This window comes from Gossypium raimondii, chromosome 12 (assembly GCF_025698545.1).
Source record: "Gossypium raimondii isolate GPD5lz chromosome 12, ASM2569854v1, whole genome shotgun sequence".
Classification (NCBI taxonomy): Eukaryota; Viridiplantae; Streptophyta; class Magnoliopsida; order Malvales; family Malvaceae; genus Gossypium; species Gossypium raimondii.
The window spans coordinates 30,556,159-30,565,973 of record NC_068576.1 but is presented as its reverse complement, the minus strand read 5'-3'; the positions used below and the strand labels follow the sequence as shown (position 1 = coordinate 30,565,973).

At 30.9% G+C, this 9,815-nt stretch overlaps 1 protein-coding gene across 4 annotated transcripts; it reads right to left on the bottom strand.

Annotated features, from left to right (window-relative positions):
* Window positions 1–4,108: 4,108 nt before the first annotated feature.
* On the bottom strand, window positions 4,109–6,701 carry LOC105763663 (adenylylsulfatase HINT1). 4 transcript variants are annotated; one of them, XM_012581961.2, is made up of 6 exons: window positions 6,526–6,693; window positions 6,314–6,372; window positions 6,128–6,232; window positions 5,793–5,879; window positions 5,329–5,476; window positions 4,109–4,564 (listed from the first exon to the last, which is right to left on the bottom strand). In XM_012581961.2, exons 2-6 carry the CDS (start codon window positions 6,343–6,345, stop codon window positions 4,562–4,564), a joined length of 375 nt encoding a protein of 124 aa, XP_012437415.1. In that variant the 5' UTR covers window positions 6,346–6,372; window positions 6,526–6,693; the 3' UTR covers window positions 4,109–4,561. The 4 variants fall into 4 exon arrangements, with proteins under 4 accessions (XP_012437415.1, XP_012437413.1, XP_012437412.1 ...); XM_012581959.2 differs by lacking the exon at window positions 4,109–4,564 and adding an exon at window positions 4,819–5,049 and having other exon boundaries at window positions 6,461–6,700; XM_012581958.2 differs by lacking the exon at window positions 4,109–4,564 and adding an exon at window positions 4,819–5,049 and having other exon boundaries at window positions 6,526–6,698.
* Window positions 6,702–9,815: the final 3,114 nt, after the last annotated feature.

The following is a 9,815-nucleotide window of genomic DNA, read 5'->3' as shown; positions in this document are numbered from 1 at the left end:
GACTTGGGACACAAATTCCTCTAAAATCTTTTGAAGTGTGTTAGGGTCTCACTCTGATGATACTTACGCTTGTGTGGGAGAATTTTGTTAATTGTTGAGGTAGAATGAACTACGGTGGAACGACGATTTAGCGACTGTTGGGGTGGTTTCTTTCTGGTTGTGTTTTGTTGTCTGATCACAGACACTGTCTAGTCTGAAGTAGTTGGTTAGACAATCTGATTTTCTAATTTTAGTTCCTACAAATAACGGATTTGCTAATACCCGACTCTATGTCAGTTGATTCATTCAACTACATTTTAGTTCATTTAGACGAACCCTCTGTATTTTAAGACTTCAAAACAAGCTGAAAACAAAAAAGAAGCTTTCAAACTTTGTTAGTATCAGCTAAAAGATGTCCGAAACAACTTTTTGCTATTTTTCAAAAAATCAAAAAACAAAAAAAACTGCTACGAAGATATACTTCTTATAAAGTAAATTAAAAAAAGATTTTAATGTTGAATTTGGTTCTCAAATTATCCATATATTTATCTCACTTTCATATTTAATTTGTTCTTCATTATCTACATTAACTCACGGCATTAGGAAAATAATGACTTACAAGTGGCTCTATACGTTAGTTTTTTTAATTATCTATATTAAATTGATTAAAAATCATATAAAATATATAAAAATTAAAAAAAACATTTTTTAAAAAAATGAAATTTTATAAAGTTTAAAAGTTAATAAATATAAATTTAAAAAGGGGTAAACTACACCGCAAATCACCCTAAAATAGCGCCGTTCCTATTTTGGCCCCTTTAAATTTTTTTTGTCAAGTTAGTTACTCTAATGAAGATAATTGTTCAAATTGATCACTGCTGTTAAAAATTTCGTTAATCAACTAATAGATTGTTGACGTGTCCAAAGCATTTTTTTTGTTTATTTGCAACATAAAGATTCAATGGTAGTATCGTCAACATTTGAATCCTCTTTAAGAAGATAAAATCTAACGACCACAACAATGAACCATGATCATGACCTCACCCTTTTGGATGAGTCCACCAGCCAGCATAACACCACCAGTCACCCTACCCCCCACCGAATACCAGGACCATGAATTTTCTACTACTTTTCATTCTTTATTGCTCTTACAATTGGGTCATTTTCTAAGTCTAGCTTATCATCATCATCAAGTTCATCTAATATTGACTGGTCAATCTTTTTGCATGATTGCCTCCTATGTTTCTTTGGTTCCAGTCGAGGTTCAGCTTGCTGGATGCCCATCTTTCCCACCTTGAACCTGCCAATGGCATTCTAAATTTCAGAATGAAGTGGAAATATTCAGAAGTTGTAATAAAATTTAAACAATTTATAGGATGAGAAGTTGGGAAAATACCAAAATTGAAGGAAAAGAAGAAAATAAGTTGCATTCTTAAATTATTGAGCATGGAACATGACCAATAAAAAACAAAGTTATGTGGTAAAGACATGGTTTTAAGTTAATTGTAAAAGATACTTGGTTCTACAAGTTCTTCTAGATAAAAGATACTGGCTTGTCATAGCATATCAACTTGAAGAATAAACTTTAACATATTCTAGATCCAAGCATTTCTCACTAGACTATCATTTTAGAACTGTAGGAACTACTGCAAGTATGAACAGGATATAAAAAATGATCCCTTGTTGCAAGATTTGTAATTAAATTAGCATTGGATTAACCAACCACCAACACTTAAAGCCCTTATTAAACCTGCCTTTCGTCACCGGCCAACTTGAGCCAAGTAACCATCACTGACGATAATGGCGCGTACAGAGGAAGCAAAACTCAACCACTTCCTTCAATGGCTTCCGGTTTAGCTCTCCAACACCTTGAACTCAACTTCAAGTCTTCAGCTCTACATTTCTATTCCTCTGCTTCAACAAACATCAGTTTTAATTCAGGTCAACGAAGCTCAATTCCGCGGATGCAATATCAAGTATTGCGACGATGGTCAGTAGCAAAAATCCCTTTAAAAAGCAAGTTAAACATAGAATTATGTTTGATTGTTTATAAGGTTTTCATTAATTTTATGAGAACAAAAAAACTAGGTAGGGGTAATCGATGGCGCCCAGTTAGCTAGTGGTGTTATGTTGGTAGGTGAGTTCATCGGAAAAGGTGGGGTTATGGTCATAGTTCGTTGCCATCTTTGTTGGGTTTCCTCCGTTTAAAGAAGACTCAAGTGTTGATAATGTTGTAAGTAAACAAAAAAAGTTTTTTGAATTAATTATGAGATCCTTCACTACACCAAAACAAGCTTTTAGTGGCACTTGGATAAAAAAACGCCGGTAAAAATCGAGCATTACGGGCGCTTTATGGAAATCGGCACTAAAGATCAAAAAATGCCGCTAGAAATAAGCATTCGCGGCGTTTTTCGGAAAAATGCTGCAAAAAGCCAAAGCCAACGGCCTCTTTTTCTTACCTTTCGGGGCTTTAGCGGCGTTTTTAAAAAAGTGCCGCTAATGCTCGGTTTAGCGGCATTTTTGAAAATGCGCCGCTAATGCTTGGGGTTTTAGCGGCGTTTTTGAAAAGCGCCGCTAATGTTTGGTGTTTTAACGGCATTTTTTAAAAAGCGCCGCTAATGCTCGGGATTTTAGCGGCGTTTTTGAAAAGGCGTCGCTAATGCTGGGGGCTTTGGTGGCGTTTTTGAAAAAGCACCGCTAATGCTCAGTGTTTTAGCGGCGTTTTATAAAAAGCGCTGCTAATGCTGGGGTTTTAGCTGAGTTTTTGGAAAAGCGCCGCTAATGCTGGGGGCTTTAGCGCTATTTTTGAAAAAGCGCCGCTAAAAACATTTTATCTTAATTGGTTTATTTATATTAATTAAATAAAATTCAATTTATTTCTAATTGAACATTTAAAATCTTCAGAAAAAAATAATGTCACGTAGAAATAATTTAAAATAAAACACATGGAAAAATTAAAATACTATTATTTAAAATAATTTTAAAGTTTTTTGGGTACATGATTACTGATTGTTTTTTAATTTATATATTAAAAAAATTCTTATATAATCGTAAAAGAGATAGTATTAAATTTAAAATATTAAATTAATTATCACTATAGTTTAGGGTTTTTGGTTTAGGGTAATGATTTATTTAAGATTTAAGGTCGGTTTAGGAGTTACTATTTTAAGGTTTCAGGAGTATGGATTTAGGGATTATGGTTTAAGGGTTGGGATTTAAGGTTTAGGGGTTAAGGGTTAAGGGTTTAGGGGTTAGACGTTAGGAGTTAAGAGTTAGGGATTTAAGGTTTAAGGATTCAGGGGTCAGGTTAGGGTTTTGGGTTAAGATTAATTATTTTTTAATTTATATTTTAAATATGTTCTTATATAATTGTAAAAGAGATAATAATAAATTAAATATATTGAAATTATGAGTATAGTTTAAATTATTTAAGAGATATATAATAGATAGACTTTATATGTATTGAATGGTTAATTTAGGGCACGTTTGGTTCGCTATAATGGAATAGAGGTGTAATGGAATAGAGGCGTAATAGGTAATCCTTTTGTTTGGTTGAATGGAATGGAATAGAGGCGTAATAGTATTCTTGTGTTTGGTTGAATGGAATGATATTGTAATAGTATAAGGAAAAAAACTAAAATGACTAGAATACCCTTAGCAGAATTTTTTTAGGTAGATGATTTATTGTTATTGTTATTAAATTTTAATAAGATTATTAATATAAATAATAAAAATTTAATATTATTTTAAAATATTTATTATTAAATATAATTTAATAAAATTCTTAATATTAAATATTCTTATATGAATTTACTAAAATCATAATATATAATACTATAAAATATAATTTAAAATAATTATTATTAAATATAATTTAATAAAAATATATAATTTAATAAAATTCTTAATATTAAATATTCTTATATGAATTTACTAAAATCATAATATATAATACTATAAAATATAATTTAAAATAATTATTATTAAATATAATTTAATAAAATATATAATTCCCCACGTTATTTGGAGATACAGGATACGAAACTAATTAATTGTTTGACTAATCAAGGGACTAATTTTGTTTAGCCATAAAATACATCAATATATATATTCATTTGATATGAATATGTTTGGATCATACATGAATTTGTATACACTATCAATCAATTAATTACAACTTGTTTAACATCCATCCATAAAATGTTTGGAAATTTCTTTTCTTGATTACATATAATAAGCTTAAACTTCTTTAAAATGGATGTGAACTCAAAAGGTCAAATTTGAAGATTATGGGGGACGCAAAGCACATCGACTACAAAAACCAACCAAATAATTTTAACCATTGATTTTCTAACACACTTGGACAATGTTTTGTTACCCAGGGACGTAAGGTTCAAAGAGTGTTATCTAAGGATTTGGATCATACTGCATTACATCAGCCGCTCGTTCAAACTCTTCTCTTAGAACTTTAATGCTGAACTTGTCCACCACTCGACCAAGGTCATGAGATACCATAGAAGGATCCTCTATGCAGATTAAATGACGATCATTGCCAATTCTTCTTGTCCAATCTTTTTCTCCCTTACTGCACAAATGGAGTCATCAAATTAAAAACGTTTTTGTTTTGTAGAATTTATTTATTTTATCCCCACCTACAACTATTTAGTCCTTAGTTTATGCCAAAATTGTTTATAGCATTTATTGATCACTTGCAAATTGCAAGCCATTCTAAAAGAGTGCACTCATGTTTCTCCCTGCTCAAAACTTACTACAGTAAATGGGATCTGTTAATAACATAATTCATTCACCACAAGATGCAACTAATACCCAAAGAAGGTATTTAAAATGAAACCAGATACATGCATCTTAACTTGTATTTATAAGTTCAGAAACCGTGAAAACATTTTTATAAACCATGAAAACATCAGAATAATACATGCAGAGAAGTTTTGTCAATCGGAAGGAAGGTACTACAGGGGACGAAGCCAAGGATGATGGATATGATAATTTCAATAATGGCGCATCTAATAAAAGAAGTTGACCCACTATCTCTCCATGCCTTTGTTCAGCCTGACAAATTGTAACTAGAAATTTAAACTAGGTCAGTATTCCATCTAGAGAAACTGCTTCAAGAAAAACCGAATCAATGTTTATGGATCAGGTACGCAGATAGTTCTTCTCTAAGTTCATCCTAATCATTTACACGTGGTTAAAATGCAGAAAAGCAAAAAAAGGTGAACTTTTTTTTGTATATATGATTGCGAAGGTACAACAAAATTCACATTCAGTCCAGCCAAGTTATACAACAAAAATAAAACAAATTAGATAGATAACAGGCCTAGAACACACCTTCCCAAGCTGTGTCAACCCATCCCTAAACTTTGGAATCACCAAAACATGAACAGGAGCCTGCGGACTGATGTCTTTGAATGCTAAGACTTTATCATCTTCATACACGATGGTTGAAGGAATTTCCTTAGCTATGATCTTGTCAAATCTGGATGGGAAGGGAAAAAAAGAATCAATAACCAGTACAATGATAAATAACAAAATCAATGTGACCCCGTTCTTCAATATCTCATAGAGAAGTTATCAGCAGAACCAATTCTGTCTAAATTTTAGCAATACAAAATTACAAATAGCTTGCTTAAAACTCAAGTTATTCCCAAAGTTATGATTTTTTTCCCCTTAAACTCGTATTAAGAGGGAGATGAAATCCCAAACGGATATAGGTCCAACAACATAATACATAACAAATTCCAGGCTAGAACTGGAATGTGAGTTCAAAGTAGGGTGTTAAGGATGATACATACATGGTTGGAGCTCCACTATCAGAATTGATTGCAGCTGCCTTTGCCGCAGCCTCTTCATCATGTGTAGGACTAGCACGACATAGATATCTACAAAGAGTGATTCGAAGGTATCAAGAAAGGCCAATAAAAATTCAACATCTGAAATTTTTCTAGCTCTTCTTCACTTCTTTGGCTGGCTAGACTACTAAAAAAACCACGATTAGAACCCAATTAAACCTTCTCTCTACCCCCATTTCATTGATCAGCCAACTGACAACGAAAAGAATAATAGTAATCATCAATTGAATGCCGAAATAAGAGAACTTCCCAACCAAATAAAAAGAAAAGAAAAATACCTGCGTGAGTGATTTGGTGTTAGAAAATTGATGGAGGTGAGAGAAGAAGAGAGTCGTGGTGAGGCTCTCACAATTGCAACAATCCTTCCAGTCATTGCATAATTACTGTCCAAATCAAATACCCAGAATCAATACTTTATCACTCTGTCCTTAACATTAACAAAATATAAACAGATAAAAGAGTACCGAAAAAGAGAGAAAGAGGTGAAAGCAGCCATAGGTTTGAGTGAAACAAAACAACAGCCCTGAGAAGAGAAGATATGCGACGGAAAAAGCTAAGGAAAATTGGAAATAAAAGATGAATAACGGAAGAAGTAGAAGGAGGAAAGTTACCTTGATGAAGAAGGAGAAGAAGATGAAGAACGGAAGAACGAGAAGGAGGAAAAAATAAAAATTACCTTAAATATCTAGGTCTCCTCTGCAATCAATGGAAAAAAAGGGAAACGTGAGATGGTTGGAAAGAAAGTTACAGAAGCAGAAGATGAAGCTGAGGGCAAAAATTGAAAAAGAAAATCAGAACAGAGAAGTAATAGCTAAACGCTGCTTTTGGAAGGGAATAGAAATCGGCTAATTTTAGGAATACAAATGTAACGTAATAAGCCCGTAATAGGGCATTACACCTAACCAAACAGATGATTAGGTGGGGCCCACAGAATAGGGCTGTAATGGCATGGCCATTACACCTAACCAAACATGCTGTTAGGGTTTAAGGTTAATGTTTACTTAAGATTTGTTAAATGATAAAATTTTATACAATTAATTAATACTTTTAGGAGTTATTATTTTAAGGTTTAGGGATTATGGTTTTAGGGATTATGGATCATGGTTTATGGTTTAAGGGTTGAGGTTTAAGGTTTAGAGGTTAGAGATCATGGGTTTAAGGGTTATGGTTTATGATTTATGATTTAAGGTTTAGGAGATAGAGGTTAAGGGTTTAGGGTTTAGATTAATTGGTATTTTTTAATTTATATATTAAATAATTTCTTATATAATTATAAAAGAGATAATATTAATTTTAATATATTAAAATTACGATTATAGTTTAAATTATTTAAGAGATAATAGACAAATTTTATATATATTAAATGGTTTAGAATTTAAGGTTTACTTTAGATTTGTTAAATGATGAAATTTTATATGATTAATTAATGCTTTTATATTTAAAATTTTTAATCTAAACCATTTGATATATTTAAATATTAGATTTAAAAAAACATTGATAAATAAATAAAATGTAAGAGATTGATATGGATAGGTAACTATCTATTTTGGATAGGACCAAATTATAACAAATAAAAATGAAATATAAAAACTAAAATCATTCCACATCGAACATCTAGCAAAATAGTTATATTTTAGTTAGAAAGAAATATTTCTAATAAAATGGAGATTAGATCGAAATGAATAATATAAAATCATGATTAACGTCTCAATCTTTAATAGAAATTTGATATGTGAGAGATTAATTACTTACATTGGATAATTCTAACTTAATAATTAATTACTGACCATTTAATCGTTTTTTTCTTATTAAAATATACGATATTTATTTTGAGAGTATTTGGTTTTTTTATTATAAAAATTCAATTTATAAAAAATAATAATAAATGTTTTATAAAATCACTTAACTAATAATTTTTAACAAATAAAATAAATGACTTTTAGCAGAGCAAAACAATGTCGTTTTGTTCAAAATGAAATGATTTTTTGCTGCGTTTTTATGAAAAACGCAAAAAATGCCGCAAAAATAATTTTACTTTAAAAAAATCGCGCCATTTTATAAATTTTCCCCCTGATATCCCCAACTTTCCCCCCTGATATCCCTAACTTTCCCCCTTGAAACCCCCAACTTTACCAACACACCGTCCTTTTCATTTATTATCATTTTCATTGTTTTCGGTTTAATAAATAAAAACTTTTAACTCCGTGCCCATTGCTATTTTTTCTTCATCAACCCCAATTCTTAAACGCCCAAATTTGGAACCCTAGATTTTTCTCTGCAGAACTTTTCTTAATGCACAAGCTTTAGCTGCTCTGTGCGATTCCATCACGGATCCGAAGGACTCGAGGCTCTGCGAATTAGGTCAGTCTTTTATGATTTTGTGTTTTTCTAAAAAAAATTTCTTAGGTTTTCTTTTTTTATCGACTTCAATCTGATTTACTCAATTGATTGGTGGATCTTTGTGATTTTCAAATGTACAGCTCCATTTTTCAAAAAGACAGTGGCAGATTCGAATGCTCTGGTGCAGGAGAAGGCGTTGGATGCTTTGATTGCGTTCTTAAAAGCGGCTGACGCTGATGCCGGAAGGTGATGCCTTTTTCTCTTTTAAACTTCTATTATATATAAATTTGTAATTCATTGGTAAGAACCGCATAATAGAAAACGAAGCTAAACATAACCCAAATATGTGGTTTCCATAATCTTTTGGGTTTTAGTGTCTAAAACTTTTGCATACCGGAACTTGGTTACGTATCAGTAAGCTACATTCTTCTATCGAAAGTAACAACCAAAAACCTAAAATAAGAACACTATAATAATAATAATAATAATAATAATAATAATAATAATAATAATAATAATAATAATAATAATAAGCGATACTTTGACTGGTATTGTATTAACAGTTATATTATAAAGTGTAAATGTGCCTTTCGAATCAAAGTAAAGGTCGCATCTTTGAAATTGTGTATTGGGAGCACGCTGTTGGGTTGTTTTTATTAATCTGTCTCTCTGTTTCTTTTTCCTTTTTTTTTTCTGAAAGAAAAAAAAAAGAATCTTGAGTTTATCGATTCGCAACACTTTTAGGCATAATTTTACCAAATTAGACTATGCACTATTAATATATAAATATGTATGATTAATGAATTAAATTACGTTAAATCGTTAAAATATAACGTATTTTAACAACATTATATCATCATTTCATTTACAAATGCATTTCTATATATTTCGTTCCATAAATGAATGGGCTTTAAAGAATCATCTAAAGTTATCCTGTGCTATTATACCTAAAAAAAAAGTTGTCCTGTGAATTAATGTTTTTTAAATTTAGCAAAAACACACACAAAAAAAGAGAGTAGATTTGAGTATTTATTTCATATTCATATATCTTGTGTGTTTAAATTAATTTATATTTATATAAAATATTGATATGTTAAATTGAAGCAAACCATTGCCCTCTATACACTATCAATAAGCAATTCAACCACACGACATTGGTATGTGGCTCATTACGCTAGTTTAGTGATAATAACATTGGCGTGGATTTAAATTTATTAGCTTAATTTAGATTTCAAATTTAATCTTTATGTTTGTAACTCATTTTATGATGATTATAATGTAGTTGCTTGCACTCAAAACTTATTATTTTATGCATATATATAAATATTATTTAGTCTGGAAAACTTTCCTTCATCAAATAAACAAGGGTTTGTCTTTGCAAAATTTGCTAGTATGAATGCTGTCAAATAAACTATCTATTGTCAAATTTTGTTAGTCTTGAAATGATCCTTGTATGGCAGTGTCTTAGATTCTTATGATTGTTGCTGACTTCCTGAACTCAGATTCATCATGCTATATTTTTCTTATTTCATGTTGAAGGCAGGCTTTGCAATTTATGATTTGAGGCAAACACTGCCTAGCATGAAGTTAGTCATAGGTTTTGCTTTGTAATTATACAATGAAGTT